This window comes from Anomaloglossus baeobatrachus, chromosome 6 (genome assembly GCF_048569485.1).
Source record: "Anomaloglossus baeobatrachus isolate aAnoBae1 chromosome 6, aAnoBae1.hap1, whole genome shotgun sequence".
Lineage (NCBI taxonomy): Eukaryota > Metazoa > Chordata > Amphibia > Anura > Aromobatidae > Anomaloglossus > Anomaloglossus baeobatrachus.
In genome coordinates this window covers 62,439,873-62,460,831 of record NC_134358.1, presented here as the reverse complement: position 1 = coordinate 62,460,831, position 20,959 = coordinate 62,439,873, and the positions used below count along the sequence as shown (strand labels likewise).

Below are 20,959 nucleotides of genomic sequence, written 5' to 3'. Positions count from 1 at the left end.
CCATGATGCACATCGGGTAACTAAGGGAAGCGCTTCCTATAGTTACGCGATGTGTATCATGGTTACCAGCATACACCGGCTCCGTCACGATCCCAGCATCACAAGGTTATGTCCGCCGGGGGCGGGGCCGAGTGTGCCAACATGTGGCGGGGGCGAGCGTGGCAACGTGTGCCGGGGCGGGGTTGAGCGGACGAGGCGTCAGCGTATGCCGGCTCCCTGCACATGTGTACCGGGAGCCGGTGTACGCTGGTAACAATGAAGCACATCGGGTAACTAAGGGAAGCGCTTCCTATAGTTACGCGATGTGTATCATGGTTACCAGCGTACACCGGCTCCGTCACGATCCCAGCATCGCAAGGTTATGTCCGCCGGGGGCGGGGCCGAGTGTGGCGGGGTGAGGCGTCAGCGTATGCCGGCTCCCTGCACATGTATACCGGGAGCCGGTGTACGCTGGCGCGGGCGATGTGTGCGGAGGGCCGGGGCGAGCGGCTAATCCATGTGGGGGGCGGGGCCAGGCCGAGGCGAGCGACCAATCCGTGGGGGGGCGGGGCCAGGCCGAGCTTAGCGGCCAATCCGACAGTTGTCACTGTAACGACACTGTCATGGTGACACAATTTTGGAGCAAAACAGACAGACAGACAGACAGACAGAATAAGGCAATTATATATATAGATTCTGCTTTCTGCAAATTAACTTTTCATAAGAGCGGTGTTATATTTATCACCCATTGCAACTTCAACCCTGAAAATTAAGTATTTTCCCTTTTTCTACTGGTAGATCCATTATCAGCCGATGCGACTGCTCTTCAAATTCAAGCTGCACTAAACAAGTTATGGTCCATACAGCCAGATACGGTCAGTGTTCAAGAGCAATCATACGATGAAGAAAATGTCTACACTGTGACCTTCAATTCACAAAGAGGTAATAAAAAGCAATAAAAAATGATCAAATATAAAATGAAAATCCTTAACCTTTTTTTATCTTGAGCTGGTAACCCGTCAGATCTGTGCTGCCATCTGTTGCCTGTCATAGTCAATGATTAGGAGAAACTATATGGCATTTATATTAGAACTAGTGCATAAAGAGTAGATTGTCTGGGGAAGTACATTCCAGAGAACAGGTGTAGCATTAGAGAAGCCCTGGAGACAGGACTGGGAGGTCTGTCTTTGTATATCATTCCTCTTAGATAATAGTCTTGGATAATTAGCAGAATAGAGCTCAGGTAGGGTGTCAGAAAGAGATAAGGAAGGAGATATAGGGAGGTGCAGCACTGTGGAGAGCACAGGTAGGGTGGTAGACAGAGATGTGGGGAGATGTAGGGTGGTGCAGTGCTGTGGAGAACACAGGAAGGGTGGAAGACGGAGATGGGTAGGAGATGTAGGGTGGTGCAGCAGTGTGGAGAGCACAGGTAAGGTGGTAGACAGAGATGGGGGGAAGATGTAGGGTGGTGCAGCACTGTGGATAACACAGGTAGGGTAGAAGACGGAGATGTAGGGTGGTGCAGCACTGTGGAGATCACAGGTAGGCTGGTAGACAAATTATTGGGGAGATGATGTTCGGTGGTGCAGCACTGTGTAGAGTGCAGGGTGGCAGACAGAGATGGGGATAAGATATAGGGCAGTGCAGCTCAGAAAGGATGGTAGACAGGTCTGGGGAAGTGGATGTAGGGTGGTACAGCACTGTGAAGAGCACAGGGTGGTAAACAAACATGAAGGAGGAATCTAGGTTGGTGCAGTATTGTGGAGAGCATGTGACGCGCCCACAGGGCCTCAGGGCTACTTGTCCCTGGGCCAGTGGTATTTGGAGTTGCTGTGAATGGCCTGACTCAGCTCCATGACCCGTCAGTGTCAATAAAAGGTGCAAAGTGACCGATATAGGACATGATGGGGGTTTGCTTTGTAGTACCACCCGTGTTATGCGGCCAACAATCAGCCGACGCTGCGAGATGTTGCTCTCCTCTGGGCCGGATGGTAATGCAGCTCAGATGGTCCAGCTCCCCGCAGGCAGAGCTAGGCCCCAGGGAGGACGTTGGTGGGGGTAGCGACAACTTGTGCCGGATCGCGGGGCGACAGCAATGATGGAATGACTGCAGACAAAGTTCTTTTACTCACTGTCAGGTCGTCACCCTTGGAGTGCTGTTTTCCGTCATGATGTGCCCCAGCCAATTCCGGAGGATTCAGAGGCCACCACCGGTGTTGTGAAGCTGTGAGACCTTCCTTCCTTGCACTCTGTAGTTTGGATCCCTGTGGCGTGAAGCTACTTAGGGACCCCAGTGTCCTTGGGTTTAGTTCCCGTCCGCAGGTAGCGTGAATTAAATGTGGGCCCGACCATGGTCTTGAATCCTGACTCTGCCCCGGGACCTTTATGGTGGGCAATGGGACATGAAATCCCCCTTCCCGGCAGATTTTGATGGTGCAACGTGGAGTGTATGCCACCCTATGGCTCTGCACCCTTACTACGCCAGTCCCGAAGGGGCTGTTAGGCTCATCCCTCGGCTACCGTGTTGCTCCTTTATCTCACCAGCTCAACCAGTTGTTCCCTGCTTCTTCCAGTCTGTCCGGTCCTAACTGAGGGAGCTCTGAAGCACTTACCTTGTTTGCCATGGTTCTGTGAGTCCCTGATGTTCTGGCACTCTCTTCCTCTCTCCCCCAAAGGGAGCTCTAAAGCACTCCCCTCGGTCGGTCGCTCTGAGGGAGCTCTGAAGCACGCCCCTCAGTGACCTTGCTTCTCCTGCGTCTCAGACTCTTTTGAGGTAAAAGTCTGTGTGTTCTTCACTTCCCTCATGCTGTCCCCACCTTCCTGATGACTCACTAGTGGTTGGGAAAGTCCCGTTGCTATGGTGACCACCTCTATCCCAGTTCCAATGGTAAAGCATCTAAAGTGTGTTGTGTAAGTGATGAACACCAGTGGTTAACCTCTTCCTTACCCGGGATGAGTACTGCACCTTAAGTGAGATGCAATACCTTGTGGCGACTGAAGCCTCAGGGGCGCCACGCATGGGTTGGGTGGTAGAAAGAGGTAAAGGTGGAGATGTAGGGTGGTGCAGCACTGTGAAGAGCAAAGGAAGGCTGGGATACAGAAATGATCGATGAGATGCAGGGCCGTACATCACTGTGGAGTGCATGGCTTAGGATGTAGACAGAGCTGAGAGAGGAGATGCAGGGCTTGTGCAGCACTGTGAAGATCACAGGGTGGTAGACAGAGATGAGGGAGGAGATATAGGGCGGTACAGCACTGTAGAGAGCAAAGATTTGATGGTGCACAGATTTGAGGGATGAGATGTAGGCTGATGCAACCTTGTGAAGAGCACAGATTTGGTGGTGCACAGAGATGAGGGAGGAGGTGTAGGGCGGTGCAGCACTGTGTAGAGCATTGATTTGGTAGTGCACAGAGATGAGGGAGGAGATGTAGGGCGGTGCAGCACTGTGTAGAGCACTGATTTGGTGGTGCACAGAGATGAGGGATGAGATGTAGGGTTGTGCAGCACTGTGTAGAGCACTGATTTGGTGGTGCACAGAGATGAGGGAGGAGGTGTAGGGCGGTGCAGCACTGTGTAGAGCTTTGTGGGTGAGTCTGATAAAAGTCCATTGGACTTATCACTTCGTAAATGATAGAACCAGCCCCAAGCCACGCATGTGCAGTGGGATTGCTATTCTAATTACGGTAGGCTTAATCAACGGTACCGAGGCAGCTTTGCACTTTTGAGAATTGGAGAATTGGTGCAGGTGTTTACTGTAAACTTTATTAATCTGTGATGTTATCTTTAATCAAATATTACTATATTACTAGTGTATAATGATATGATTTATTATCATTTTAGGTGATTTCCAGCTTCTTTCCTATATAATTCTGGGTGGAAACAACATTACAGTGGATATTGAAGAGCAAACGAAAGGTGTTCCTGACATGAAGACCTTCACTTTAGTGTGGGATAATATTTACTCCGCACCGCTGCCGGCTAATGCGTCTTCTGTAGAGGTCAGTCATGAAACAGATGATACAGCAGAGATTATGGCGCTATCCATTGGATTTACCCCTGGGATATTCACTTCTATGTCTCTGTAATGTGCCACCGTGCTGAAAGAACATAGACATTGTGAGTTTATTTTTCAGACTCCCCATGGAAGCCTATAGAGAAAAAATACAGCGAAAAAACTACATTATTTTTCATTGAATCACATCCACTTTGCTGGGACAATTAAACACAACAGAATTTCAACTCAAAATATACAGTAGAAAAAAACAGCATTTAAGCTACATGTGAATACAGCCTTACAGACATGTTTAGCAGAATAGAGAAAACTATAGCTTGTCTCGCAAAAATTTCAAGCTTTCATATATTGAAACTTCCAAAAAAATGAAAAAAGTTATGATTGGTAAAACTATGAATGAATTAACAAAAACTAAATCTGTATGTCCCAATCATTCCTGCAGGGAGGAAGGAAATGAATTCTAGCGCCACCTATAGGATGTAGCTATCCTAAAAGTCAAAAGTGACCCTTTAATGAGCCTTGTCATATGAATTAAGATTTATGCAAGGTCAGAACCTCAGTTTGCAGACAGTGTTTCGGGGTGATTGCCCCTCATCAGTGCCAAGTATGAGATCTGATCTGGCTGTATGAGAAGCTAATACTTTGCACTGACGAGGGGCAATTACCCCGAAACAGCGTGTCTGTAAATTGAGGTTCTGATTTGGCATAAATCCTAAATCATATGACAAGGCTTGTTAAAGGGTCACTTTTACTTTTAGGATTGCTACTTCCAATAGGTGGGACTAGAGTTTGTCTACTTCTTCCCTGAATAGACAATTTACTTATTTCCCAGAGGAACATTGGAGCTATAAAGGTTGCTTTACATGGTACGACCGATTGTGCAATTTCACAATCGATCATACTTGCCCCCGTCCTTTTTGCGTCACGGGCAAATCGCTGCCCGTGGCGCACAAAGTCGGTAACCCCCATCACACGTACTTACCTCCCGTCCGACCTTGCTGTGGGCGGCGAACGTCCACTTCCTGGAGTGGGAGGGACGTTCGGCGTCACAGCGACGTCACACGGACGCCGGCCAATAGAAGCAGAGGGGTGGAGATGAGCGGGATGTAAACATCCCGCCCACCTCCTTCCTTCCGCATAGTCGGCGAGAGCCGCGGGTCGCAGGTAAGCGATGTTCATCGTTCCCGGGGTGTCACACGGAGCGGCGTGTGCTACCCCGGGAAAGATGAACAATTAAATTAAACGATATTATGGAACCTAACGAGCAGTACACGACTCACGATTTGTGAGCGATACTGCGTCGCTAGGAGGTGTCACACAGGCCGGCATCGCAAGCGATACCGGATGTGCGTCACAAAAAACGTGACCCCGACGATCTATTGCACGACAGATCTTCTGGTGTAAAGCAGCCTTTAGTCTCCTCACTCTCAGCCAGATTGGTGTGTCAGTTTCCACAAGCAGAAAAGTTTCCCCATTAGACCCAATCATCACTGAGACAGCAAGACAGACACATATGCGTCTGCTGAATGTCACTCACTGCCACCATGCCCCCATAGGCATCTCCTAATGACAGGGTAGAAAGAAAAAATGTTATATAGGTGTGATTAAAGGGCACTGCCAAAGTTTTGCCCTGACACAGTACACACTCAGCTCCTGTACATACCCTGTCTGACCAATTTTATCTTCTGCAATTTACATAAGTAAAGCTGTAAAGCTGTGTTTTTAAAGAATTGATAGCTTGTTTGTAGTAAAGCTCAACTCTCCTGCACTCCTCCACAATGTTACTTGTAATTACTAGGCACTGCAAATTTGAGCTGTGTTTGTTGGGTGCTGAGAGATCATTGATGTGAAACTGGAGATGCTTTGTTGATGCATAATCCAAAAAATAATCCTCTGCTATAAGCATCAACAAAGCAGCATTTGCCATTTCAAATCACTGATCTGTCAGCAGCAGTCAACATACACAGCTCAGCTCTGTACTGCTTAGTTAATACAAACTCCATTAAAGGACAGTGGTGGAAAAACACACCGGCAACTATACTGATGTAGACGGCAAAAAAATACCAAAATACAGCCAACTACACTGAGCAAAGGCCTAAAGTAAAAAGATGTCCATATAACGTGTACAAGGTGCGATTCTACCACCTAATTCTCAGAAATAAATTTGGATGTAGTAAATAATGCTGCACCAAGGAATATGTGCGAAGAGTCAGACAACTCAGTATTAACTCAAATGTGAAACCAATATAGGCTAAAAACTGAGGTACATAAAAATCAAAGTAATGGTACATACAATAAAATGAAAAAAGATTTTCACCTAACCTGTAGACAGCACCTCCCGCTGAATGGCGCTAGGTCCCGACGTATGTTTCGGCCAAAGCCTTCATCATGGGGCCTGACAGTTATTAGCTTAGGCTGCTTTCATATCAGCATTTTTTTGCTGGACAGCAAAAAACCGAAAAAACCCATATGACCGGAACCTATACATATGCGTTATCATTTCAATGCATTTGCAGTGGAATCGCGGCAATATGCGGTCACTTGCGGTTGTGTGCATCACACACTGGATCCGGTGAGATGCAGTATTTTATCTTTTTTCAAAAACGATATTTGTAGTGTTTTTGACCTTCGACAAAATGCTGCATGTCACTGGATCCTTCATATTGCGGCGGTACCTGCAATGCTTTTCAATGAGCTGGATCCTGCTCAACCGGAAGTCACCTTCATTCTGGTAGGCAGGATCCTGTTTTCAGTAATGAGCATGCCCAGAAAGCAGTTCCTCCCCCATGCTTTCAAGCGAAGCTGCATCAGTTGAAGAAAGAAGACAGAAGAAAGAAGACAGAAGACCAGGAACGAGAAGGGGTGAGGAGTAATAAAGATGGATTCTCTAAGTGAGTCTGTGCATTTTTTTTCTAATAAATTGTCTGTGTATTTATTTCTAATAAAATATTTTTTCTCTGTGTGATGTCTTTTTTTAACCCTTTATTGGAGATTCTTAATGGCTGGGTAAAACTTGGCCTGACATTAAGAATCTCGGGCTTTATATCAGCTGGTAAAACAAAGCTGGTATTAACCGCTTGTTACCCAGCGTGCCATCCGGCACCAGGGCTGCTGGAAGAGTTGGAAAAAGCGCCAGAACATGGCGATTCTATGAAAGCGCCATTTTCTGGGGTAGCTGCGGACTGCAATTCGCAGCAGAGGAGCCAGAAAGCTTGGGCTACCCTGCGCAGTGGATTCCAATCCCTAGCTACCTAGTTGTATCTGACACAAAAATTGGGCGAAGCCCACGTCTTTTTTTTTTAATAATTTCATGAAATTCATGAAATAATCAAAAAAAGGCCTTCCCTATATTTTTGGTTCCCAGCTGGGTACAAATAGGCAGCTGGGGTTTGGGGATAGCCTGTATATGCCTGCTGTACCTGCCTAGCATACAAAAATAGGGTTAAGCCCACGTCAATTTTAAAAGGGCTTCCCTGAATCTTCCATTGCCAGTGAAGGTAACACCAAGCAGTGAGGGTTGCCAGCAGCTGCTTGGGATACCCTTAGCAATAGAAAATGCAGCGGGCGCCCACACTTTTTTTTTTTTAATTCCTAACCCCGTTTGGGGTTTTTGTTTTGTTTTTTTTTTTCATTTTAATGAGTTAAAAAAAAGATGGAAATGGGCTTCGCCCATCGAGCATTTTACTGCTCACTCATCCCTACTCCTGACCACACAGCCAGAAGAACAGGTAATCAGATCAACTGACTCCAGTGTCAGCTGATTACTTGTTCTGTGTCCCCCTGCATCCATCGCAGCGTGTGCTGACTGTGAGGTTAGCGGAGTTCAGCCGACACTGGAGTCAGCTGATCTGAACTCAGCTGACCTCACAAGCCGCACACTCTGCCATGGATGCAACGGGACACAACAAGTAATCGGATGACACTGGAGTCAGCTGATCTGATTACTTGTTTTGCTGGCTGAGTTCAGCTGAGTTCAGATCAGCTGACTCCAGTGCCGGCCGAACTCAGCTGACCTCACACGCTGCGATGGATGCAGCAGGACACAGAACAAGTAATCGGCCGACACTGGAGTCAGCTGATCTGAACTCAGCTGAACTCCAGACCACACATCACGCACACAGTCACACATGATTGACAGCAGCCAGTGACTGCTGTTAACCTGTATCCATCGCAGCGTGTGATGGCTGTGAGATCAGGAGTCAGCTGACTACCGATCAGCTCTCTCTCTCTTGGTTGTCAGGTCAAGTTCCACTGACTCCTGATCACATGACTCCAATGCCCGCCCATAATCTACAAGTGAAAGGATCCTGTAAAATAACAACTTTGTTTGCATGCGTTAAACACTGAATCAACAGGATCCTGTCATCTGCGCTTTGCATTTTTTTGACGTTTGTCAAAAAAAACGCTGATGTGAAAGCAGCCTAATATTGGCTTGTCTGACTCTTCACATATTCCTTGGTGATGCATTATACATATCCAAATTAGCCTTCTCCTCCTGCTGTAGTGTGCTGCCATCTTGTGTGCTGTCCATTATATTACACCCTATATTTTATTATATTTCTCTCACAATGAAGATTATATGTTTTAGGCTAGTGTCACACTTGCGTTGAACGGCATCCGTTGCATTGCGTTGTGCCATTATATGCAACGCCGTCACACAGCGCAATGCAACGGATGCCGTTCAACGCAAGTGTGACACTAGCCTAAAACATATAATCTTCATTGTGAGAGAAACGGATCGTACAAAACAACGGAAAGCTTTTTTTTTTTTTCTTTTTTTACCGGCAGCAAAAAGATCACCCGGCCGCTGGTCCGCTCAGCTGATCGCTCTCAACAGCCGGCTGCCGGGCGCTCAGCTGATCGCTCTCAATAGCCGGCTGCTGGGCACTCAGCTGAGCGCTCTCAACAGCCGGCTGCCGGGCGCTCAGTTGAGCGCTCTCAACAGCCAGCTGCCGGGTGCTCAGCTGATCGCTCTCAATAGCCGGCCGCTGGGCGCTCAGCTGATCGCTCCAAATAGCCGGGTGCTCAGCTGATCACTCTCAATAGCCGGGCACTCATCTGAGCGCTTTCAAAAGCCAGCCACTGGGCACTCAGCTGAACGTTCGGCCGCCAAGAGACAAAATAAAGTTTCTTTGATTTAAAAAAAAAATAAAAAAAAAAATGAGCATGCGCAGTGAAAAATAAAGGTTTCCGCCGCTCAAAAAACATTACATGCTGTGTTCCTTCCACCTGGTGGAAGCAATGCAACGTCGGCCAGCAGATGCAACGCAGGTACTTTTGGCACAATCCGTCATCAATACAAGTCTATGGGAAACAGCGGAATCAGTTAACGGATTCCGCTGTTTTCCAAAAGGGCGGATTGCGCCAAAAGGTAAATAACGCAAGTGTGAAAGTACCCTTCCTGTTATCTTGGTTCAGTTTTTGTGAATTTGTTTTGATGTAGTTGGCAGAAGATAAAATTGGAAACACAGTGCTGAACAGGAGCAGAGTGCAGAGCATAAGGCAAATTGTACATTTAGATAAACTAGATGATAACTAAGGTGGTGATAGTCAGGAATTTAAGGAGAGGGGAAAAGATTCTGCAGCACTGAGAAGAAGCAGGGTGCTGCTGGGAAATGTAGTTTTAGCAGATAAGATTAGGATCGCCCATTTATCTATCTGAAGGTGGAAGAACAGGTTGCTGATAGAGATGAAAAAATACACAAGTCTAATAAAGAATATTTTTGCTGGGCTTAGTCTGTATGTTAAGAATAAGGGGGCATTTACTTTGCTGTGTGAAAAATAAAGTGATTCTGGAAATAACCCTTTAAATACATTATATATGTTATGCAATTCATGTACAACAGTTTTTGTATTTCTAGGCTATTCTATATAAATGTCACACGTTTTGCTTGGCAATCAGCTAAGAAAATGTTTTGCTTCTAGGTGCAAAATGCTGTATTGGATATGATCAGCGCCCAGTGTCCAGATGCAATAGCTAAACAGAAGGAAAGTGCATCTGTCAAGTACTTCAGGAATTATGAAACAGATTTCAACCCGGTATGAAAAATTACAGTTTAAAGTATTTCTTCTTCTTATCCACAAGTATAATACAAAGGAGTGTAGCAGCGATATCCTGCGTCTTGGGCCTGCATTGCTCGAGGGAGTTCTTAACTACTTGCAGGTGCCCCAAAAACTGTAGACACCCAGGAGGTCCGCATAATACTCTGCAAAAATGTGCTGAAATGAGATTCTGCAGTAGCAGAGAGCCAATAGCCAGACACAGCCTGACTCCCCATAGAGATGGCAGAGAAGGTTTATTACTGTCTCTGCCTTCTTGATCGCTGTTTCCTGTACACAAACTGATGATGTGTATACAGATTAGAAAGGGATGACAGCATTCTCTTCTCTGGTACCGGCAATTATGTGATTGGCTGGTGCTGGGAGGGAGAAAAAGCTGGTAGATTTTAGCTGATCCAGATCAGCTGCGTAGTGCTCTCTACCTGGGGCCAATATGCCAGCCCCATTACCAATCCAATTAACTACAGAAAAGTAAGGGGAAACAGTACTTTTAATATATATATATATATATATATATATATATATATATATAAAAAAATCTTTATGTTTTATTTTTTAAATAGCACTAACATATTCCGCAGTGCCTTACACATGTCAGGAAAACTCTCCCCATTAGGGATTACAATCTAAATTCTCTAGCTGTATGTCTTCGGAGTGTGGGAGGAAACTGGGGTACCCAGAGGAAAGCCACGCAGGCACGGGGAGAACATATAAACTCCTTGCAATATATATATATATATATATATATATATATATTTATATACTCTGTATATATGAATTTTTTGTATTTATTTGGATTGGGATATTGGGTTTGGATATAATTAATATATATATATATATATATATATATATATTATACATATAAAATGTATAAAGCCACTGCTAGTAAAAATTTCTGTTTCTAGCCCCGCCCCCCAGCAAAACAAAAAAAAAACAAAACAAAAAAAAAGAGTTAACGTAATTGCTACATCTGTTATATTTCCTTTGTGGTTATTATTTTTTGTCCTTTTTAAATGTGAACTGCAGCCACTTGTTTTCTTTTTTTATTTATATTTTCCTCATTATTGGCAAATAATATAATATACAGTACAGACCAAAAGTTTGGACACACCTTTTCATCTCTAGAACAACGGTTAAGAGGAGACTTTGTGCAGCAGTCTTCATGGTAAAATAGCTGCTAGGAAACCACTGCTAAGGACAGGCAACAAGCAGAAGAGACTTGTTTGGGCTAAAGAATACAAGGAATGGACATTAGACCAGTGGAAATCTGTGCTTTGGTCCAAATTTGAGATTGTGTCTTTGTAGAAAAGGTGAACAGATGGACTCTACATGCCTGGTTCCCATCGTGAAGCATGGAGGAGGAGGTGTGATGGTGGGGGGGGCGCTTTGCTGCTGACACTGTTGGGGATTTATTCAAAATTGAAGGCATACTGAACCAGCATGGCTACCACAGCATCTTGCAGCGGCGTGCTATTCCATCCGGTTTGCGTTTAGTTGGACCATAATTTATTTGTCAACAGGACAATGACCCCAAACACACCCCCAGGCTGTGTAAGGGCTATTTGACTAAGAAGGAGAGTGATGGGGTGCTACGCCAGATGACCTGGTCTCCACAGTCACCAGACCTGAACCCAATTGAGGTGGTTTGAGGTGAGCTGGACCGCAGAGTGAAGGCAAAAGGGCCAACAAGTGCTAAGCATCTCTGGGAACTCCTTCAAGACTGTTGGAAAACCATTTCCGGTGACTACCTCTTGAAGCTCATCAAGAGAATGCCAAGAGTGTGCAAAGTAGTAATCAAAGCAAAAGGTGGCTACTTTGAAGAACCTAGAATATGACATATTTTCAGTTGTTTCACACTTCTTTGTTAAGTATTTCATTCCACATGTTTTAATTCATAGTTTTGATGCTTTCAATTTGAATCTACAATTTTTAGAGTCATGAAAATAAAAAAAACTGTTTGAATGAGGTATGTCCAAACTTTTGGTGTGTACTGTATATGAATCAAATTTAATTATTATAAATTAGACCATATGTATTACGAAAAAAAAAAATATAAGTTGCTTGACTATCCGAATGAAAAACAGTTATTAAAACTGTTTGTATGGAAAAAAAAATGTGCTCGGTCATAATAGGGGGGAAATGACCTAGATCTGGCTAAAAGGCTTGTCCAATAAATAACATTTATCAGGTATCCACAGGATAAATGATACGTCCAGCTGCTGAGACCCCCAATTATTTTGAGAATGAGGGGCCAAAGTGCAGTGTGTGAATGGCACATCGGTGAGCATGTGCGACCAGCACTCCTCTAGACAGTGAGTGGAGCAGTGGTCACACATGCTCACTACCACCTCAGTTACATAAGGGTGTTTGGCACCCCCATTCATGTGATTGTCTAGATATATTTGTTGGTTGGACAACCTCTATACTGCCATCATATATACATGCTGAAAGTATTGATATTCTGCTGATTTAAATTTGCACCAAATCTGCAAGGAGAAAATACTCAACATGTGCAGGAGACTTCACGATTCTCATTCACTTTGCAGACATCAGGATTACCTTCAGGTTTTGTCACAAATTCGCAAGAAAAACAATCAGAAACATGACACACAGCTTTATTGTTCTAATTGGAAAAAAAAAAAATACATATATATATATAAAAATGGGAAAATGAAGCGGCTATTGATCACTCAGAATATCTTATCCTTTTATTCATACTAAACAGACCTGTGTGTCTCCATGGTAACAGACTACAAACCATCTCTGTGTAGTCTGATCCTGCAGTCTCTCCTTTAATTCTGTCCTCTACTTCATGTTCACTTTACGTGTTTGCAAAAATACAATTGAAGGGACAGGAAAATAACTGCATTATATGGAGGCACTTAGAGCTGTGTAACGACTATATACCTAAAACAATCATAAATTCTTAACAACTACCTATCGCAAAATTTTTATTTTAGATGAAGTTGTGACAATAAAATTTTTTTTACACAGTTGTGCACAGGGCTAACTTTGGATTTTTTTTTACCTGCGCTGTACAATTTTTTTTTTTCTGGATCGTGCTCTATACATTTTCCCTAATAATACATCATATAGAAAAGAGAAGTTGCGACAACGCCAGTAGGTGAAAGTGATGAACTTTATTGAACACAGGGTCGGTGAAATAGCGGCACAATTACAGGTGGGACAACAGGTCACAGTAGATCGGGCAGACGCAGGTCTCCGTGTGCTCCAGGATCATCCTCCCAGGTATGTCATCATCGCAGCATTGGGCTCCATGGTCTCTTACATACACTACTATGGTGGTTGATGCGGTCTAAATGGGGTTCTCGGTCCTCTTAGACTCTATGAGCCCCTGTTATTTACAGTCTCTTCACTGTTGTTTTGATCACATGACCGCGTCCCATCCTTGATTTATGCAGTACTTTGTTTACCTGGTTGGGATGTTATGCTGTCCCCTAGACCAATTGTGGTTGAGGGTGGATACTATACCAAATATTTGTTTCAGCCTTCTATTTGATACCCATTATGTATAAATAGACCCTGGATCTACTGTGACCTGTTGTCCCACCTGTAATTGTGCCGCTATTTCACCGACCCTGTGTTCAATAAAGTTCATCACTTTCACCTACTGGCGTTGTCGCAATTTCTCTTTTCTATATGCCGTATACTAGCGACCTGCCAGGGTCCGTATTCCGCCATGTATATTTATGACATTATCTTATACTTAATATCTTGTTAAATCATGGTGTGGCTGTGGTTTTTATGTAACATTTTCCCTAATAAGTATTCATTCTCACCGCAGACTTACTACAGGGGCACTTTAACAATGGAGAATGAACCATTTTGTGGACGCTATTCCTTGAAGAACCCGCAAAACCTGTATGATTATACGGAACTGAAGCCAGTAACTCAGGCGGCATATGGTTCCTTCTTACTGAGTTCATATAGCAAGGTCAGAGTGCGCGTTCCGGGTTTTATTTGACATTTAGTTTTGTTGGTGAAACATGAATAAATACTATTAAAGAGGTGTACCCGTTCCGTGCACACAAGGCCTATCCGCACCATAAATGTATAGTAAATGTGTATCCTGCCAATAGGACCAACAACTATCTGGAGGACAGTGCCCCAATCGCGCACTTCTTTCAAGTCTATAAGTGGTCGGAATTCTTCTATAAATTAATGGTAAGTCCGACCATCTCTCCACCGACAGTGGTGCATAGGCCTTGGTCTCGAGATTGGTGGGATCCATATACATTCATGGAATATCCTGTGAATATGCTTTAGATGTATGATATCTGATCACTCCTTCAAGGATGATTTTTGGAAATTTGACCTTAATTTAAAATATTAATTTTCCCAAAATATGTGCATTTGATATACTAGGGAACAGATTAGCTTCCTCTATATATGTTAAATGTGTAGTCTCATCTCCGAGATCTTATCCCAATATGTTGTAGATGTAATAATAATAATAATAATATTAGCAAATACCTCCAGTTAGAAATGTAATATAGCTCTCCTGATTAGCTATGTCGCTTACCTCATGTGCAGGGCATTGCAGTAGCTTAGGTATCTATCGTTATTACTACTCATATAGTGACAGGTAGTCAGTTGCTAGTGGTCATAAGTAACCATGGATACCCAAGGTCCAGCAATGCCAGCACATGAGGTAAGAGATATGACTATATTAGGAGAACTATACTACATTTCTAATTGGAGATATTTGCTAATAATATTATTATTGTTCCTATATCTACTACATATTGGGACAGGATCTTGGAAACGGGAATACTCCTTTAAGGAACCTCAAAACACACTAGACTATCATCGGCGAAACCTGCCAATAAATACGGGTTTGGACGACAGTCTAATGTGCATGGGGAGCCCACGATTCTGATAAGGATCTGTTATGTCTTATTTCAGACTATAGATCTTTTTTGTTCTCTAAGGGTACGGCTCCACTTGCGCAATGCTTCTGATGCAAGAGCATTGTAAGCGATATGCTAATGACCCTCTGTTGCGTGCGTCAGCCGAGGGTCATGAGACTGTGATGTGATCTTACGATCGGATCACAGCTGCGGAAGAGAGGGGGAGGGAGCACTTTCTCCTCCACGGCCTCCCTCTGCATACATCGCACAGCACTTGGATGACATGCGAGTGCACTGCGATGTTTCACACGCACCCATAGACTTATATGGGTGTGTGTGAGCCAAGACTCACTGCCAAATGCAGCATGCTGCGATTCTTTTCTCATGCCGATATACCATGAGAAATCAATCACAGATGGACATTGCCCCGGAGTTTTTTACTGGTGCGAGTGTAATCCAATGTTTTATTCCGTGCAAAATGGTAGTGGAACTGAGGCCTAAAAGACATATTTTGCCTCTAAAGATGTCTAGGAAAGGACACAACATGTGACATCATTTTATCTCATATGTCATGAAGGGGCTAATTTACATTTATTTTATCAATATATTTGAGAGGTTTTTCATACATTTTTATAACATTTTTAATGCTGTTTTTTTTTTCTCTTCTTGGTATATTATGTTTTAACAAAAGCTGCTTTATTTTTGATATTTCCTGGTATATAACTTTGACAAAACTTTATTGACACATTTATATGCAGATTACATGTGTTTTTGATGAATTTCCGTTAAAAACGCATGTACGTTGTTTACTTATGCATTTTCCGCAAATGCAAGTCTAAGGGGAAAATCTGCACAGAAAACTCATTGTACCCGCAAGAGAAATTGACGTTGTGGATTTGAAACACGCACCACAAGTCAGTATACGCTGAGAAAGGCGGAGTTCACATGTCCTGTAATCATCTGTAAGGCTATGTTCGCACATTGCGTTTCTGCAGCATTTTTAGCTGCAGCGTTTTTGTGCCAAAACACATGCGTTTTTGTTTTCCAGCAAAGTCTATGGGAAAAGCAGAAATCCTGTCTGCACTTTGCTTTTTCTTCTGCAGCGTTTAATTTGCATATTTGTGGTCAGACCATGCTGAAAAAGAAGCAGCATGTCAGTTGTTTTTGCCATTTCTGCAGCGTTTCCTTAACATTGGAGTCAATGAGAAATGGCAAAACGCAACCAAAACCACAATTCCTGCGTTTTTCATGCTTTTTACCTGCTTTTTCCCAGCGTTTTTGGCTCCAAAAACACATGCTTTTCTGGACAAAAATTAAAGGGTTCTAATGTTCCTTTACACACACACAATAACCAAAAATTTAAATGCTAAAAAATAATAAACTTGACTTATTTTTCTGTTATAATGTGCATAACCGCTATTATTTCATTATAATTGATATTTTCCATATAATTTTATTAAAAGTTAATTTTATACTTTTTTTCACTTTTTTCATTCTTTTTGACTAATTCAACTTTATTTCTCAGTGTCTTGATCTCAAAAACGCATCTGCAGAAACGCAGGTGAAAACGCAGGTAAAAAGCGCTAAAAACGCACTAAAAACGCGGTAAAAACACATGCGTTTTTAGCGCTAAAAAATGGTCAAAAGCCATTTGGTCAAAAACCAAGGGAAGGAAAACGTGCAGAATAAACTGCAGGTACTCTGACGCAACGTGCGGACATAGCCTTAGAGCGGATCCTGAAGAGATCCATTGGACAAAAAGTTCTACAAACAACTGTTTTGACCGTTGTTAAATAATTGATGTCTGCCGGATCTGTTTTTTAACATTGGAGTCTATGAAAAACACATCTGTAAACGGATCACTATTTAGTCATCCATTTTCCTTCCATTTGTAAAGGATCTGTTTTCTTCTTACAGGATCCATTACAATTATGATCAATAACAATCCGTTAACAGATCCGATCTACATAGACTCCCACATTACAAAAATGGATCCTGCTGAAATAATTTTGCGAATGGATCTCTGCAGGATCCGTTCTAACAGATGATTACCGGATTTACGGCTCCACGGATTACCTACGGCTTCACACACAGCGATGTGTGCTGCCTGCTGGAACGAGGAACAACATCGTACCGTCGCTGCTGCGAAATTATGGAAATGTCAGACCCTACACCGATGATACGATAACGACGCTTTTGCGCTCGTTAATCGTATGTAAAAGGATTCACATACTGCGATGTCGACAGCGACGCTGGATGTGCGTCACTTTCGATTTGACCCCACCGACATCGCACCTAAGACGCTGCTCTTTTGATGCAGTGAAAATAGGCAGTATCAAAAATTAATTTTGGGCACACAGCCCATGGTTTTCATTACAATATTTTGCACCAAATTCTTCAAAATGACAGATACGTTTCATGAATTTTGTGCAAAGAAAATAATGTCCTTTATTTTTGTCTTTAATATTTTTACACACAATTTAAAAAATTTAGCTAAAATTACTTTTGTACTTTAAATCACTCCAAGAGTAACTGGAGTACATTTGCCTCAAATTTGCAAATAGCGCAAATGCAATAATGAGTCAGGTCCACTGTTACTGAATGCCTAAAAATATCCATGTGAACATAGCCTCAGAAAAGTATATTTCTGGGTGCTAATAACCAGCTTTACAAAAAGACCTTGGGGGTCACACGAGCGTATAAAAAAATAGGTCCCAAAGTGAAGACGATATTTGCTAATATTATTATTATTGTTATTATTACACCTGCTACATATTGGGATATAATCTCTCAGCACCAAACCTGCATCTCTTGGCAAAAAAAAAAATACGGTTTTCTGCCTGGAGGTGCAAATTTGCTGCTGAAATGTGGTGCAGACATATAAGCACCAAATTTGCACCTCCTGGCATTAAATTGTACTACAACGGCCTCAAAAACGTTATTTTTTTTTGCATTTTTGAGCCAAGAAATGCAAATTTGGTCCAGCACCTGTGATTGCAAGTAACCTGACCTCAAGTGACCTCAGTAAACTCAGTGATCTCACCTTAGGTAAGGTTGCTGAGTTCACAGACCAGCATCTCCTGGCAGAAAGCCGTGGGGTTTTTTTTTTACCAAGAGATGTGTCGCGGGCGGAGGAGGGGTCGCCGCGCTCTCCCACTGCTCGGGTCCGGCTGCCGTGGCTGCTGCGGACTGCCGCTGCTCGGTGGCTCGAGCGATGGGCCGGATCCCGGGGACTCTAGCGGCGCTCCTCGCCTGTGAGTGAAAGGGGTTTGGTGGTTGGGATTGTTTATTGTCCGTGACGCCACCCACGGTTGTGGTGATTGAGTGTACACCACCGCTGCTCTGGCTGGGGAACCCGGGAGTGATGGTATGGAGCAGCCAGTTGTTGTTTTGCCCCTCCGTGGGTAGCGGTTGGTGATCCCGGGGCCCAGTGATGGAATTGGATGGTGGACAGGCGGGAATGGGGCCTGTGGAGGTGCAGGGGCGCAGGGGCAGCGCTATGCCGCACGGCACGGAGGTACTCACTCAGCCAGTAAACACGACACAGTTCTCGGTAAACAAACGGCTGGTTGGACGGGTCCCTCGGACGGTTACGGTGCTGATTTCCCCTGCAGTTGACGGTGACGGTCTCTTCCCTGCACCTATGTGTAGTTGTCTTGTAGCGATGGGTTCCCACCGGTAACCCACTCCCCAGCTTGGATATAAGCCGGAGGAGCTCCACTCTTGCCCGCAGGCGCTGGCCCTGGGAAACTGGTGCCTTGGCGGTGGCGGTGACTCCCCTTAACGGTCGGACTGTTGCCTTCAATCGGGACTTGGTTGTTGGGAGACAGTCGTCCCCTTCACTGACGGATTTGGCAAATTATGGTGACTCTTAGCCTTGCCGGGATCCGAAAGGCCCCTGCCCTGGTGCTGACTGTTCTTTGTATACCGCTCTGGTACCGCTAGGTCACCACCCATCCACGGTCACCGCCGTCTGCCAACTTTGCTGTCTCAGTCAGGGGCACACACCCGGACCAACTTCAGGCTTCTTGCTGTCACTTTCTCTGTTGCTCTTACTTTAGCTCCTCTACCACTTCCTCTTACTTTGAACTTCCACTTCTATCTGCCTGGTTTTCCCGCCTCCAGAGCTGTGAACTACTCCTTGGGTGGAGCCAACCGCCTGGCCCACCCCCTGGTGTGGACACCAGCTCCTGGAGGAAGGCAACAAGGATTTTAGTTTTGACCTTGTGTGTACCTGCAGGGAATGTGGGGTGCATGTGGTGTTGTGACCTGTGACCCCTGGCTTGCCCAGGGCGTCACATTCCCCCTTAGCAAAACGCAGACCGTCCTCGGGCTGCCCGTCCAACACCGGTTTTATTTTCCTTTTGTTTTTCTGTGAAAATATGAAAAAGGTAAACATAATACAGCTTATGACATCATCCCACATCGGGAGGTTCGGTACTTAAACGTTGCAAACATTTTAACGGTTGCGGCTCTGCTCTCTCCCACCCAAGTAACCTGGCCCTGATGCTGCCCCTAAAACCAAGGCAGCACCCCTTGACCCCAGTCCAGCACAAGTTACCCGAGCGGGATCTGTCCTTCCCCTCCAGAGGGTAGCCACCGGTTCCTGTGGTGGCTGGGCCCCAGCCTGCTCTACTGCGGGCCCTCCCTCCAACCTGCCTCTCCGGAGGCGGTAACGGTAGCTGCAACAACAGATTTTTATTTACAACCCACTTAACGTTTGTGGTTGCCCTGCAAGTTCACGGGCTTGTCCATAAGGAGTCCCTTATGCAACTTTTTAAACGGTCCCCACGGGGACAACGGTGTCGGCAACGGCCGGTTTTCCCAATCACGGTGCAAATCAGATGACTGTTCGGTTCCATTTACTTATCATCATTTTCAAAACTTTTCAAACAAACAGACTTTGGTCCCAACAGGGACGGTGCAACGGTGCTCCGCTGCCATTACTCTGAGTCTTCGGCTTCATCTGAGGGAGGGGGTGCAGAACTCACACGGGCCTCCTGGCTGCCCCTCAATTTTGCATCTAGGGCAAACCACCCCCTCTCTCCACAGTGCCGGGTGTACTGCACTATGTCGCCCGGCATCAGGTTACGACCAGGGTGCTCCTCTGGCAGATGAGCGTTCACATCCCGCCGGGCTATAAACACTTCGGCCTCCAGGCCCGGTTCATATATAAACCCATAGCCGTGGCGGACATCAAACCGCCTCACCTGCCCTTCATACAGCGGGCCCCGGACACGAAAGGTCGCCTGACGGAGGTTCTCCTTTTCCCGGATTGCACGGGCCACCAACTCCGCCTTCTTCCTTTCCCTCTCACCGATCTCCGGGCCCAACGGTACCGGCTCCCTGTCCCAATACGGCGCTGCTGCGAGCTCCGGCGCACGGGTCGGGCCCCACGGGACATTCTGGACGCTGCCCACTGTCAGGGATCTGGGCGGCAGGTCCCGCGGCGTCTTGGCCTTGGGCGCCGCCTTGCAGCGACAACCCGGCGCAACCTCAGCCGAGGTGTGGGGGATGGGCACAGGGGCTTTCCGCGGCTGGGCCTTCGGCTCGGAACGGGTTATCAGCTCCGGCTCGGGGGACTTCTCAGGGGCTGCCTCCGGTGCAGACTTCGGGGCCTTCCATGGCAGCACCTCCAATTTGCTACGGGCTCCGGCTACAGGTCGGCCCGCCGGGGCGGGCATGCTGGGTATCGCTACCGATTGCGGTGGCAGCGGGCCTAGTGGCGGGGTCACAGCTTCCGAGATGGGTGGCGAGGGAGGTAACAGGGCGAGAGGTCTTAGACCGGGTCCCGCAGCCGCGATGACCGGCCCTTCAAGGGCATCGGGGCATGGGTCACTCACCCTCTCTTCCTCAGCTTCCTCCTCGCGTCTCCGCACGGTCGCTATCACGTCCGCCATGTCGGCCTCCCACTCATCCATGAGGAGCTGCATTTTGACCTGCAGCCTTTGATAGAGCTGCGCGGTCCGGATCTCCACCCACGCCGCGGTTCCTGGCGCGGGGGCGACGGTGCTTCGGGACGGCATCCACATTCTG

The 20,959-nt window shown here is 45.6% G+C and overlaps 1 protein-coding gene across 2 annotated transcripts in view; it reads left to right on the top strand.

Annotated features, from left to right (window-relative positions):
• PKHD1L1 (PKHD1 like 1) overlaps positions 1-20,959 on the top strand; it is a 278,999-nt gene that overhangs the window by 77,883 nt on the left and 180,157 nt on the right. For both annotated transcript variants that reach the window (XM_075352949.1, XM_075352950.1), the window contains exons 18-21: positions 778-921; positions 3,821-3,978; positions 9,918-10,031; positions 13,858-14,007. In XM_075352949.1, the coding sequence (XP_075209064.1) occupies positions 778-921; positions 3,821-3,978; positions 9,918-10,031; positions 13,858-14,007 (566 nt within the window). The remainder of the gene's footprint in view (positions 1-777; positions 922-3,820; positions 3,979-9,917; positions 10,032-13,857; positions 14,008-20,959) is intronic.